At 34.3% G+C, this 12,642-nt stretch overlaps 2 protein-coding genes across 2 annotated transcripts; both read right to left on the bottom strand.

Annotated features, from left to right (window-relative positions):
- Positions 1-82: 82 nt before the first annotated feature.
- On the bottom strand, positions 83-9,036 carry LOC132547597 (putative universal stress protein SAUSA300_1656). Its single transcript, XM_060211377.1, has 5 exons — positions 9,024-9,036; positions 4,419-4,622; positions 2,822-2,917; positions 1,479-1,576; positions 83-1,302 (listed from the first exon to the last, which is right to left on the bottom strand). The coding sequence occupies exons 2-5, from the start codon at positions 4,483-4,485 to the stop codon at positions 1,075-1,077; spliced, it is 489 nt and encodes a 162-aa protein (XP_060067360.1). The 5' UTR covers positions 4,486-4,622; positions 9,024-9,036; the 3' UTR covers positions 83-1,074.
- LOC132547596 (uncharacterized) lies at positions 6,612-11,847 on the bottom strand. Its single transcript, XM_060211376.1, has 4 exons — positions 11,512-11,847; positions 9,957-10,058; positions 7,910-8,019; positions 6,612-7,761 (listed from the first exon to the last, which is right to left on the bottom strand). The coding sequence occupies exons 1-4, from the start codon at positions 11,588-11,590 to the stop codon at positions 7,537-7,539; spliced, it is 516 nt and encodes a 171-aa protein (XP_060067359.1). The 5' UTR covers positions 11,591-11,847; the 3' UTR covers positions 6,612-7,536.
- Positions 11,848-12,642: the final 795 nt, after the last annotated feature.

Here is a 12,642-nt window from a genome sequence, read left to right as displayed (position 1 = left end):
GCGAGTCTAAAAACAAGATTGTTTTCTTGTTATGTATTTTGACAAGTCTAAAAACAAGATTGTTTTCTTGTTATGTATTTTGGCGAGTCTAAAAACAAAATTTCAAAGAGTTTCTATTTCTTATAAAATGGAAACGAATGTAAGATTAAGTTCATGATCCTTTTATGTAACTGCTGAAGTCATCTTCTCTCCATTATGTATGTTATCTGCAGAAAGAGTTAGGCATATGAAACTTCATTTGCTTGACGTAGAATACTTTCAGACTCACTATACTGAATACTTTATGTCCACATAATAAACATGGATAGTCTGGCAAATCAGATCTAGACTTTAAGTGTAATATATTTTTGTACTGCATGTCTATAATTGGCAACGTTCTGCAAACATTATAATGAATGAAAAAACAACATGTCAACATAATCATATTCCAAGCTCAAATTCAATAAAACTAAGGTGAAATACGAACAAAAATGTATTTTCACGGAGACCCCAGAAAAAGTGCAAGGATAAAGAGACTAGGTGTTCCGGAAGAGTAAGAGTCGTTTGAAGATATTAGTCATTCATATTCTAACAATGTCTAATTTGTATCCCGCAAAATGGTTGGACAATATGACTATGTCATGTACAGATTGTAGATTGCTCATTATCTTACCGTACGCAATTTGAATATTCTCTTATTCATTTCAATCTGTTCACTTTTCCTACAAGCTAACTATAAACATATTTCTTCATTCTGTAAAAATAATTCATAATTAAACTAACAACATTTGTTATATATATGTCCAAAGCGTTCCTTACTAAATTGTTCATCATATTTGCCATTTTTTGTAGTATAATTGATATTTCTGACCACACGGAATACTCTTGAACAGTTCCAATTGACATGTCAGATAATACAAGGCTCCATAGTTCATCTGTACAAATAATACTATTGACAATAGCATTCACTGTGGTATAAAATGTCATTTTTATTGTACGTTTTGAAACCCTTTAGCCAACATGAAAAGTGCCATTTTAGAGTACATGTATTTCCCGATGTAAGCACGTGACTGCTGTATAATGTTGACACATCCTTTATTTATGGTGTTCGTGACCATGATGTTCACGCGGATGGCGACACACTAATGTTGGAACCGTTGCATGATGAACGACATAGTCACTGACACTCCCCATCAATGTCCTGCGGACTTTTCCAATACCACGACATCCGGTAACAATCATTTGTGCGTTACACTCTTCCGCTGCCTGTATGATACCTCGACCGGGTTGTGCAGCGTGGATGCTTTGTACAGTTCCATCTACCTGTCAATGAGACAATAATGACATTTTTATCCGCAAATACTCACACGAACACAAGGAAAAATATCATTTTATTTCCTTGAGGTTACAAAGACACTAACTCCGCAAAATCAAATGACACTTTCTGGTGGACATAAGAAACAGTATGACCTATATTTGCAACTGTCAAAAGGACGTACTTCTGCATCTTTTAAGAGTTGTCCATATCCCTCCAATGTTTCTTTGAGTTTAGCTTTTTCTTCTTCCAGAATCTTATGAATGGTATCAGAATCATGAGCTGTAGAAAGAAAAGAGGAAAATATCGAAACAAATATGCAACAAATATATATGATAGGATGGTATGCATGCATGAATGCTGGCTTACTATCATCAATGTCACGATTTCTTTAAATGATGACAGTTTTGATGGTATCCATGTATTGACGCTTACTTACTATTATCAATGTCACAATTTCTTTTTCATGGCACTTGACAGCTTTTCACTCTTTAAACAATTATATTCAATATTGCTTATCTCGGGTAACCGTTAATGCCACCAGGCCTCATTTTTATTTTATAGAATTCCTAATCTTTTCCCGTGTGGGATTGTGTAATAGCCAAGAACAGAACGAGCCATAACATGCATGATCTAACGAGATAGACTACAGTGTTCTAAAGGTTGATTTATTTTTTTTAACATTTTGGAGAGGCTATCGTTACCAGCGTTTAGACGGTGTCATTCTAGTCAAGTAGCCCTGGACCTTGTCAGACCACACAGCCAGCAGGATGTCATGCCACCAAATTGCAAGCTCTAATATCTAAGTTTTGCGTAATTGTTTGGCGACACCTTTGTGTATCACTATTTGAATGATGATTCAGATTCAGAACCTAAACGTCAAAAACAAACATAATTCATGTTCTGTATAATGGTCGTCTTCTATCAAAACGTACTAGTTAGTGAAATATACCTTGTAGTCTTGTTAGCTATGGAAATTACTGTAGACCTGTATGAGCTATAACACGTGTCCGACATCTACTTCGCCCCACCGCAGTAACGTTATGGTTATTTGTTTACCAATATACTCAGCCTATTATTGCTACTCTGTTATAATAACTAATTTACTATATCTCCAAGGTAACGTCTCCTGACATCATAGGACTATTTCCATAACCGAGGATGGTTCCAATATATATTCTTATTGTAAATATCAAAGAAAACAAACACCTCAACACGCACGTTCATTATTTTATTTCTTGTTTTCTTCTATTTTTCGTCTAACACGTTATGTTTGAGTTAGTCAGAGTGTTATGCTATATTATAATTTTATGGCCATTATGAAATCTTTGTTTATTATGGCATTTCGGAGACTACTCTTTCGGATCGACTAATTAAATATTCGTACCTTCCGATACAAACTTTCCTATCATATTTTTCATTAATTGATATTAAATCTTTAACATTTGAAAAATGTTAGTGTATGGCTAATTAGAAAATTGGAAGCATTCCCACAAACATATAGGATATCGACATATACCGACTTACCTTTGTACCATTCAGTCTTGTGTAGGGACTCGGGCGAGCCTACCACATGAACCATCACTATGTTAAACTTTGGGCTATGGATCTGCTCCATGTAATCTATAGAGCAATGAAAACCACATGTCTTGTATAAATAGTAATGTTGTAAATACCATTGTCTCTAGTAAATGGTTTTCCGGAAAACTAGTGATTGATGTATTTCACTTCACATATAGTTCCAATTTGAAACAAAATTTTACAGATGGGTTCAATTTCCCTAATATCTCAGAAATGTTTATTCCCTGTGTTATATGTAGCATTTTTGAATGTCGAGTTGATGGTTCTAGAAAAATAAATCGTTTAAATATGTTTACAATATATCTAAAGCACTAGTTGAGACCAATAGTAGTTCCTCATCCTGATAGGCAATACTGTTGAGGTCCTCGAATATACAATGTGACTAAGGCATATCATTGAGATAAAAACATACATTATCATTGGAGTGATGATGCAAGATTTCTTATATCACCACTGCAATGACGATGTAAATGATGGTATGTTTTTTCCGGTTATGACATGACTCTCTTTCTTTTAACCAACGAGAGTGGTGTTTTCTAGTCATTGCATTCAAATAAATCGATTGTCCTGTTCGAACGCAGATTAAGCTAGGTTGAATAAGTTGATTTCCATCAAATATTCCCATGCAAAGGCGTCGTCGTTTTGTTAAGCGTAACATTAAAATATCTGAGAGCGCTCTAATCCTCATTCTCTTTTTTTTAATAACGCTTTATTTCATGTTTGGACCGGCTTTTTTTATTTGGGTTTCCATTAAAAATGTATCAAAAGAAAAAGTTGAAAGCTTTCCCGTTAAATGTGATATATATTTGCGCTCGCGAAAAAAAAACAGCCGTGGAATATATCTATGCTATTTAACAAGAACCCGTTTAAAATCCTCTGTATGATTAATTGCTATGACAGTCATATAAGCATTAAGTCGTTATAACGCAAAACATTTGACTATTGAAGATGAATATGTTAATTAGAACGCTTTCCTTACCAAAACACAAGCTAATTTTAGATATGAAATTATGTTGTTGACAGTGCATACACTTCAAGTAATGAACGTCTTATTTTATTTACAATGGCAGCAGGCATTTGTAAATGTATATAATTTTGTCAAAATATTCCCTTAATTTTGGTTATTTTCGGGACACAATAGTCAACAGAATCCATTGCAAATATTTCCCTTTTTTAAGAGTTACTTTCTTACTTAAGCCATATGTATTACAGCATGTTTTCACAGGTTCCGGCTAATGTTTACCAACGTACACGACAGGAAATTGAATATTTAGTAACACGTAACTGTACGACAATAACAGTGTCTGGATTTTCTAGAGGGTCCTTGTCTTTATTATGACGTACACCGTGATTTAGTAATCTATTTTGGCTGAGACATCGAGTTGTTTAGCACACCATCTACATTTTGTGTTAATGATACAGAAACTGGTCTTAACGTTTGACAGTCATGTGGCTATTACTGAATAAACAAAGTATAGCAAAGCATAAAAAAATCCCAGCTTTAGTGTTTCTAGTCCAAGCACAAGATAAATATCATACTCACAATTAAATGCAAATTTGGCATGTTCGCTTCCGTCCATGGCAATCAACACATTGACTGTATCCTCCATGTTGTAGGAAGTAAATGCGATATTTCTGGTGAATGCAGCACTGAGAGATGATGTATATTATACTGACTGTTGTTACTACACTACCACTCGGAAGGTAACTTTACCGCCGCGCTGTCGTCTGCTCCTATGGTATCTGACTAATTTGTAATAGGTATCAGACTCGGGTCGCATTTCAACACTTAAGGCAATATGTAGGTTACTAAATGTCATATACACAAGTGTATTGGTCCTATTACCACAGCGTTGATGTTAAAACTTTGAGACTTCAAAAGTCACACTCTCTAAATCACCTAGGGGCATCCGTAAACATGAACATATAATAATCTCTTTAAAATACCCTGAGATATATTTTTTCATTTATTTGTTTACTTTGTGGTTTGTTTTAGCTTATCGGTTTGACACCTGTCTCATCACAGTCTTAGGACTACGTTGAAGAAAACTTTATATCGGTTAAAAATCTGGACAAATGTACTAATGGTTTTCATCCCACCATAACTACTGTCTTTTCTATACGCACAATGTACATGAGAGCACATATAGACAGATATAGATAGCCATGCATGGATAAATGATAAAAATGAAAAAATTCCGTATGACTTTAACCTGAACAGTTCTTCAACGGATTCCTCTGTAGAACCTCTAAAAAGCGAAATATTCTCTATTTGCCTGTTTATTTATTTTGTTATTTATTCAGGTAAAAACGTGTTCGTTATTGCAATTTGTCTTGGCAATAGAATATGCTTTAACAATCAGGCTAATCATATTAAGACTAAGCCCATAGGTAATATACAGCTACATTCAAAGTCAAGGGCGTATAGTCGATAGGAAGGTCATCCACCATGTGTATTGTACTTTGGTTATGAGTCAAGACATTTAATCTCGAAGACATTCTTCAGACAGCTAGTCTTATTGTTTCTTCGTTTTTTTTTTTTATTTCGATCTGTCTTAACAGATTACATTAAAGTTTGTTTTCATTTATGTGCCCTCCTGTGCCCTTCTGCCCCTCGCAAATTTATCGGTAATGTTTCAAAACAACTCACAAATTTCATGTTTTTAATATATTGATTATGTCTTAGATATATAACAATTTTATTGATCATGTCCAAAACTGGAAATCACGGACATGCCAAACTTTTCTACTACAGCCGCTTAAATCGATATTTCCCTTAACGAAATTAATAAGGACTTTCCTGCGTCCGCCTGATAAGCCTGATGATACTGATTTCCTTATTATGGTATTTCCCTTTCTAAATATCGACCTATCTGCTTCCCCACATGCCGCAGTTGTTTCGATATTCAAGAGCTTCTTCTTAATATTACAGTGCGATGAAGATTACATAGACATTTATGGTTGTTATAAAGATCTCATAGGGAAATGTAATATGCAATATGAGGTTGAACGTGTGTGTCTGGTTGTTGATTTGCTGTATTCTTTGTTCTGATTTTGAAACGTGACTTTATGCATATCGACGGACATAGGTATACATAGCGGACGTCGTCAATGAAGCAGCAGATGCTTACCATCTCAGAACACCTGGTCTTATTCTCAATATATTTGTTCATTGATATACGTGTTAATTTGTCTTTTGTTCTGAACTTGCCCAAACGTTATCGAATTTTGGGTTTAATTAAAATTCAGGCCGTTCTATATAATAACTACGATCAGAACAGTAATTTACTGAGACGAGGACATTTATGTACAAAGTAATAGTTATCAAATAAAATATCTCTGATCCCGTACAATTTACTGCTTCAATGTACACTAAAATGTACATAAAAGGTGGTATTATATATCATGTTATTTCAATTACTTTGTATACATGTAAATGCATCTGATACGTACGTGTTTCATTGTTTCACTAAAATAGGAACGTGATGTTGGTTGCGCTCGATAACTTAGATTTGTATTTATACTTATTGTTCTAAAATATGCTTTGTCATGATGTATTAACGGACATAATTAATCAGTATACATGTACGTGACATAGCAGAAAGACATATCCATTTTATTTAACACATAAGGTTCGGCGTCAAACCATTCGATGTCTATATATGTATGATGTATTACCTCATAAATTCGATGGAACGTAAACCGTTAAGTTTAGAAATAATGAGAAAACTACAACTGAAAGTGGAAAAAACATTTATTATTACATTCATTATCGATGTATAGTTACTACATTTCATATTCATACATCAATCAAAGCAAACATATTTATTTAGTTTGTTACATTGTTTTATATCACCATGAAAACCTTCTAATACTAAGTCTTGGTCGATGCCATTTTGTAAACAAGACATTACCTCTGTGAACGTTGAATGTCAAGGAAACAATGTTACATTAAAGGCGTTTTGTTTGAATGTATTTACACTTGGTTAGAAATTGTTGACAATCAACTGTGTCCTAATCCAATAATAGTCATTGGTAGGACCAAGTGCTTTTCTTGGTGATTAAAAATTTCCATTTACTAATGAGAGTATGCTAATTTAAAAAAATTAAACAGGAAATTATCCTGCGGCAACTGGTACTTATGTACTAAATACATATCTGTATACGATAATTTACGAAGCAAATACATATTACGATAAGTGAAAACAGGTGACGGTAATTTTATGGACCGATATTATCTAATGAATCTCGTTTGTTTTTACCAAATTTGCCAGTACCACAGCTCTTATCTGTTAATCTTCTGGACGTTTTAAATCTATCTGATAGTTAAGATATGTCCCAAGCAAATCTGTATCTTTACTTTTGCAGGATAGGTGTTGTATTACTTCATCTAGATATCGACTGTTTCAAATATAACACGCACAAGTACAAATATACTAGTTCATGGGATGAAGGAAACATTTGCCTGTAAAGTATACATTAAAATTGAACACATATGACATTAGCATAACTTAAAACGATACACAAACACTTTGTTGGGTCGTAGATAAATGTGTCTGTATTATAAGAATACACAATACAATATATAACATTCTGTTAAATACACCAATTACATATTGCTATTTTACTCCTAGATACACTTCATTAACATCTTCCTGGGACTATTTTTTGCCATGTTTATGTTCATCGTCTGGATGTCGACATACCATTGTTGGTACTGCTGAATGATGCACAATATAATCACTGACGCTACCCATAAGTGTCCTGCGTACTTTTCCGAGCCCTCTGCATCCTGTTACTATCATATTTGCATGGCACTGTTCAGCGGCTTGAATAATGCCCGCACCGGGTTTTTCAGCGTGAACGCTTTTCACGGTTCCCTCTATCTGCATATTGAAAGTATAAAGTATATGTGTTTTATTTTTTTCTTGTATATAATATCAGCGGATCGATAAATGTTTGTTTTATTTTACACAGTAAGAAATATGTACAAAACTGTATTATATTATCCATTAGTAAAATAGTAAGACGTACCCCTGCCTGTTTCAGTAGCTCACCAAACACCTGCAGCTTTTCTCTGATCCTCTCCTTTTCTTCTTCTATCAGTTTCTTTAGGAGCATCGTGTCATATCCATGCGGAGATGCTGTACGGAAAGACGTCACATAATCAGTTGAATAATGACGTTATTAAGTTGTTCTCTAATGATTTAAAGGTCGATGACTGTACAATGGATACACAAGTGAATAATATCTACAAATATAGTAGTGCTAAATAATGAATGAAACTGCATCATAGAGCTATTTCGTTCTTATTAGACTCGTCATTGATCGACAGAAATATAAGAATTTAGATGGGTAAGTGCACTAGTACAAAAGACTCATATGTAATAGCACCTTTCAACAACAATTAGAATTAGATACAGCAGAGGCCAATTACTTAATAAACTGCATCATAAAGCTATTCTAGAACGATGTAGAAAGTCGAACTAAATAACATTTAACAACATCATAATTTAAACTCATTGCTGATGTTAAAGGTAAAAGAAATGAAAATTCATATTTCTTATAGTCAGACAATATGTGATATATAGAAAAATATTTGAATATAGAAAAAGACCATCAGCTACTTGCCGGACTCCGAATTCATTATGAACGATTTGTCAATGCTGATGTATATGCTATTTTCATCTTACGGACTAACAACACATACTAACTTAAGTTGATTTCTACGATTTTTAACGTTTAAACTATATATTATAACACCTGGAATTGATCATACTATAAACCAGAATTACGAAGATATTAATTTCATTATAACCTATAAAAGGTGTTATCTATCCAATGCATGAAATAGTCGTGATAATGTACAATATACATTACACTATTCACTTATTTACACAATGCATTGTAATTTAGTAATAAAAGAATACCACACAACAGGTAGTATTGATTCCGTTATGAAGACCACTCAAACGATAGAAAATGCTGGTTAACTTAGTTCGCTCTAACTTGCATACCACATTTTGATTGAAATAAAACTTCTTCGAATGGTCAGTAACAATGGAATTCGGTAGCAAGCATGACATAAGGTATAAATGAATTCTAAACCTCTTATTACTTCTATCACTGGGTTTGTACCGCCGGCTACCATTTGGTTTGTACCACTATTTACCGTTTGGTTTGTACCACTATTTACCGTTTGGTTTGTACCACTATTTACCGTTTGGTTTGTACCACTATTTACCGTTTGGTTTGTACCACTATTTACCGTTTGGTTTGTACCACTATTTACCATTTGGTTTGTACCACTATTTACCATTTGGTTTGTACCACTATTTACCATTTCGTTTGTACCACTATTTACCATTTGGTTTGTACCACTATTTACCATTTCGTTTGTACCACTATTTACCATTTGGTTTGTACCACTATTTACCATTTGGTTTGTACCACTGTTTACGATTTGGTTTGTACCACTATTTACCATTTGGTTTGTACCACTATTTACCATTTGGTTTGTACCACTATTTACCATTTGGTTTGTACCACTATTTACCATTTCGTTTGTACCGCCAGCTACCATTTGGTTTGTACCACTATTTAACGTTTGGTTTGTACCACTATTTAACGTTTGGTTTGTACCACTATTTACCATTTCGTTTGTACCGCCAGCTACCATTTGGTTTGTACCACTATTTAACGTTTGGTTTGTACCACTATTTACCATTTCGTTTGTACCGCCAGCTACCATTTGGTTTGTACCACTATTTAACGTTTGGTTTGTACCACTATTTACCGTTTGGTTTGTACCACTATTTACCAATTGGTTTGTACCACTATTTACCATTTGGTTTGTACCACTATTTAACGTTTGGTTTGTACCACTATTTAACGTTTGGTTTGTACCACTATTTACCATTTCGTTTGTACCGCCAGCTACCATTTGGTTTGTACCACTATTTAACGTTTGGTTTGTACCACTATTTACCGTTTGGTTTGTACCACTATTTACCATTTCGTTTGTTTACCATTTGCTTTGTACCACTCTCTATCACTGTGTTTGTACCACGACCTTACATACCATTTGGTTTGTACCACTCAGCGTTGTGAACTGCACTTTCCATGCTCATCACGTGTACCAAAATCACATGGAAATCATGTCGATGAACATTTTTCACGTACCCTGAAAATTAAGTCAGAAATAAAATAATTTTGATTGCCTACAGTTAATTTATTTACAAACACGTCTTGAGCAGCGGTCGTGTGGCTTGAATTTTCGTAAGTAAAATGAAAGCTAGACAAAGTAAGATCATTTTAAAAGCAGGGTATATCATTCTTTTAGTATCAATAATGTTAGTCGTCAATATATGATTTTATCACTTTATCCTCCTCGTGATCGCGTGACTGTTGGAAACTTTCATTAATATGCATGAATCGGAAGGCATTTTAGACTGGTTTCAGCATTTGAAGACTAGATGGTAAAATCTGCTGGTTAAGATTTTTGTCCCTCGACGCTCGTCGTAACTCTGCACGCCTCCTTTCTTTTCCTAGTTACTGTGGAACCGAAACAGAATAAGCGCACTACTTAATGCTCCTGAAATTCAGTATAAAAATAAATCCGTTTATGAGCGCCATTTTGGTTGTTCTACTTCTTCCCTTTTTAACATCTTTGAGAAGTAGGAAATATAACATATTCATAAATGTATCAAAATGTAAGAGACTGTTATAAAATTCATTATTGTGAAGAAAATGTGATGAGATTGCCATAGAATCTCATTTTATTTGCTTGCTTTATTTTACGACAGATGTTGTTTTGTTTATAATTTTAACAGTTCACAATATAGGCAATAGATAGTAGTGAATAAACGATGACGAACGTGGCTACAACACCTGTGTTTGCATATATTACCATGTTAGCTTAAGCCAATACAGCTTCACATCGGTAAATTAACAATGGCATTCCCTGCTATCACTGGATTCGATTTGATGATGATATCGATAATTATCCTGGACGGTAGTAGTCACCAAGGGACTATGTTGCTTTAGTTGGCTAAACTACCTGTATTGATGTCCAGGTATGGATATAAAGCAACAACAACATTAATCAATATGGCAACCTCTAGTGTATTCAGTCGTCTTTTTCACGCTTTACCTCGTGATTTAAGTCTTATAGGTCGACGTTGCTTGATAACATATTATTTAAAAGACTTATCATGAAGGTTTTAAAGCTTTGCAGATGTGCAGCATTTGGTTTTGCTTCTAGAAGAGCAACAGACAGCTTAACAGTGTCCATGCTATATGGCTTCTTTAAGAGTACACACTTCATCGCTTGTATAAGTGTACACGCTAAATATATTTTATGACAGTCTCTATAGTACATAGCTTCTACTCGGTCTCACACAAGTGAATAACAAGCATGTAAAGTATATATGTACAGCGGTTTTGCTTCACATTGATGCGGGGTCAGTGTAAGTCACCAGTTTATATCTGTACACAGAATTCAGTTTTTACAAAGCATTTATAATGAATATTATGCCATAGTTTTTCATTGCCTCTCCCAAGCAGCAAATTGTAAAACCCGGCCAAGTGTTATTGGATATCTGCAACTCTTATCCAGTAAAAAATGTCATACTCACAATCGAATGCAAACTTGGCGTATTCACTTCCGTCCATAGCCACAACGACATTGAAGCGTTCTGGTGAAGATTCGGCCATCTTAGGATAAACACTTGCTCCTCCGTCAGCGTGTTTTAAAACTGTGCGTACGTGTTATTTGAAGCAGACGCCTCTTCAGAAATACACAACGCCAATATAAACGTAAACAGTGTGGCACTGACCTGGTTTGAAGACAAACGCTTGAACTTTATTTAACACCCGCGTTTAACATCATTGCTTTAATACATCCCGTTAACAAGCTGAATGCTTTGTCCTTCTTGGTATAATGTGAGGGTATTTGACTCTCACTCTGTAATGCACCAGGGACAGATCGATGTGCTGTATTTTGATATTGCCCAGTTCTGTGCTGTATAGATTTTTGTTTCTGTGGGGATTTATAAATAGTAACTAACAGATATCACACTACAGATGGAGTGTATAGTGTCTCGGTATATAGGTGTATAGGTCTTTTGTTCGTCCGTTTAATCCATTAGATGGACTGGTCATTTGATAACTTAATATACTCGACTGGAGGAAGGCATAGCTGCCACATATATGCTCATCACTGTAAAATGTTAAATGAATTTATATCTACATATGTAAATTAGTTCTCGTCACCACATAAATATGTAAATATTCTGCTTTTAAATAAGAAAACATTTCTACAACTTATCCATCATTTCCAATACTCCGAAGGTCCGTTACTCCGACGATTATATCTAATAAAATAGTAAGACAGATCCAATGTTCCAAAAATGAAATGGTCTGGAAATTGTTTTAAATAATAATATTCATTATAAAGTTGTTGTAACTCCAAAATCCTTACAATGCAAAGACCAAGTACTTGTGTCATCATTGCCGTCGTCAACTAAACTTAAGTTCTAATAACTCAGTCAGTGATAGTATTTGTATATCTTAACTCCTTCCGAACAATATCGTCAAATACCTTGTAACTATTATAACAGTAAATTGTAAAATTTGCTTATATGTATTTGATATAAGAGCTGCACAAAGGTATACTGATTACATACATCATTCGTTTAACACGAATGGGCATATTTCAGAATGTTATTAATTGACAATATACTATACTCAAATTGCATTTAACCTTA

Source organism: Ylistrum balloti, unplaced genomic scaffold, assembly GCF_031769215.1.
Source record: "Ylistrum balloti isolate Yb309-2 unplaced genomic scaffold, AGI_CSIRO_Ybal_v1 Utg369964, whole genome shotgun sequence".
Taxonomy (NCBI): Eukaryota; Metazoa; Mollusca; class Bivalvia; order Pectinida; family Pectinidae; genus Ylistrum; species Ylistrum balloti.
Note: the sequence above shows the minus strand (reverse complement) of the source record. Positions and strands in the feature narration are given on the sequence as shown.

Excerpts from the sequence above, each read along its gene's own strand:
- LOC132547597 (XM_060211377.1), bottom strand. The coding sequence starts at position 4,485 with ATGGAGGATACAGTCAATGTGTTGATTGCCATGGACGGAAGCGAACAT. Across the intron at positions 2,918-4,418 it reads TGCCAAATTTGCATTTAATT|ATTACATGGAGCAGATCCAT; the intron begins GTGAGTATGATA and ends ATTGCTCTATAG. Across the intron at positions 1,577-2,821 it reads CAAGACTGAATGGTACAAAG|CTCATGATTCTGATACCATT; the intron begins GTAAGTCGGTAT and ends TTCTTTCTACAG.
- LOC132547596 (XM_060211376.1), bottom strand. The coding sequence starts at position 11,590 with ATGGCCGAATCTTCACCAGAACGCTTCAATGTCGTTGTGGCTATGGAC. Across the intron at positions 10,059-11,511 it reads CGCCAAGTTTGCATTCGATT|GGTACGTGAAAAATGTTCAT; the intron begins GTGAGTATGACA and ends CTTAATTTTCAG. Across the intron at positions 7,762-7,909 it reads AGCTACTGAAACAGGCAGGG|ATAGAGGGAACCGTGAAAAG; the intron begins GTACGTCTTACT and ends TTCAATATGCAG.